Source organism: Diaphorina citri, unplaced genomic scaffold (genome assembly GCF_000475195.1).
Source record: "Diaphorina citri unplaced genomic scaffold, Diaci psyllid genome assembly version 1.1 scaffold37605, whole genome shotgun sequence".
NCBI classification, from domain to species: domain Eukaryota; kingdom Metazoa; phylum Arthropoda; class Insecta; order Hemiptera; family Psyllidae; genus Diaphorina; species Diaphorina citri.
The window spans coordinates 1-586 of record NW_007414936.1 but is presented as its reverse complement, the minus strand read 5'-3'; the positions used below and the strand labels follow the sequence as shown (position 1 = coordinate 586).

General features: G+C 38.2%; 1 protein-coding gene across 1 annotated transcript; it reads right to left on the bottom strand.

The window, feature by feature from the left end:
• Positions 1-242: 242 nt before the first annotated feature.
• On the bottom strand, positions 243-520 carry LOC113473505 (cell division cycle 5-related protein-like; the record flags this gene model as incomplete). The annotated part of the gene is made up of 1 exon (XM_026833101.1): positions 243-520. A coding segment is annotated over one exon (270 nt), but the record flags the coding sequence as incomplete, so codon positions are not given.
• Between the last annotated feature and the right edge of the window lie 66 nt (positions 521-586).

The window sequence follows — 586 nt, the reverse complement described above, 5'->3', positions numbered from 1 at the left end:
AAGTAAAAGTAGAGGTTTCAAAATCCAAACAGTTCCTTAGTTTCAAAAGGGTTTAATACCTATTTATCAAACCAGTATATCTATCTTGAGGATAACTTGGTACTTACCACAAATACCTATTTGATTGGGGACCTCTTACATACTTAGAGTAATATTGAACTGCTTTTCTCCTGGCTCTATACCTTGTCATTAGAATTAACATGGACTTTTGAAAATGCAGATACTTAGGTAGGTAGGTAAACAGTTTGACTTACAGCAAAAATTCATATCTTTCCAAGCACTGGGCTGCTGTTCTCCCAATGATCGGAGCAATTGTTCTCCACTGAGTTGGCATCAGCTTGGCTAAATGCAATAGTTTCTCATCTTCCTCTCGGCTCCATTCTGTTTTCTTAATGCTTGGATCCAACCACTCAAACCACCTGGCTTTGCATTGTTTTGCAGATTTACGATGCAACAGAGATGCAATTCGGGACCATTGGTTTTTGCCATACTTCATCACCGCTGCTTTCAATATCTCATCCTGGAACACAAATATCACCCATCTCTTGAGTATCATATATTTTGACATGAGCTACATATGTACCTA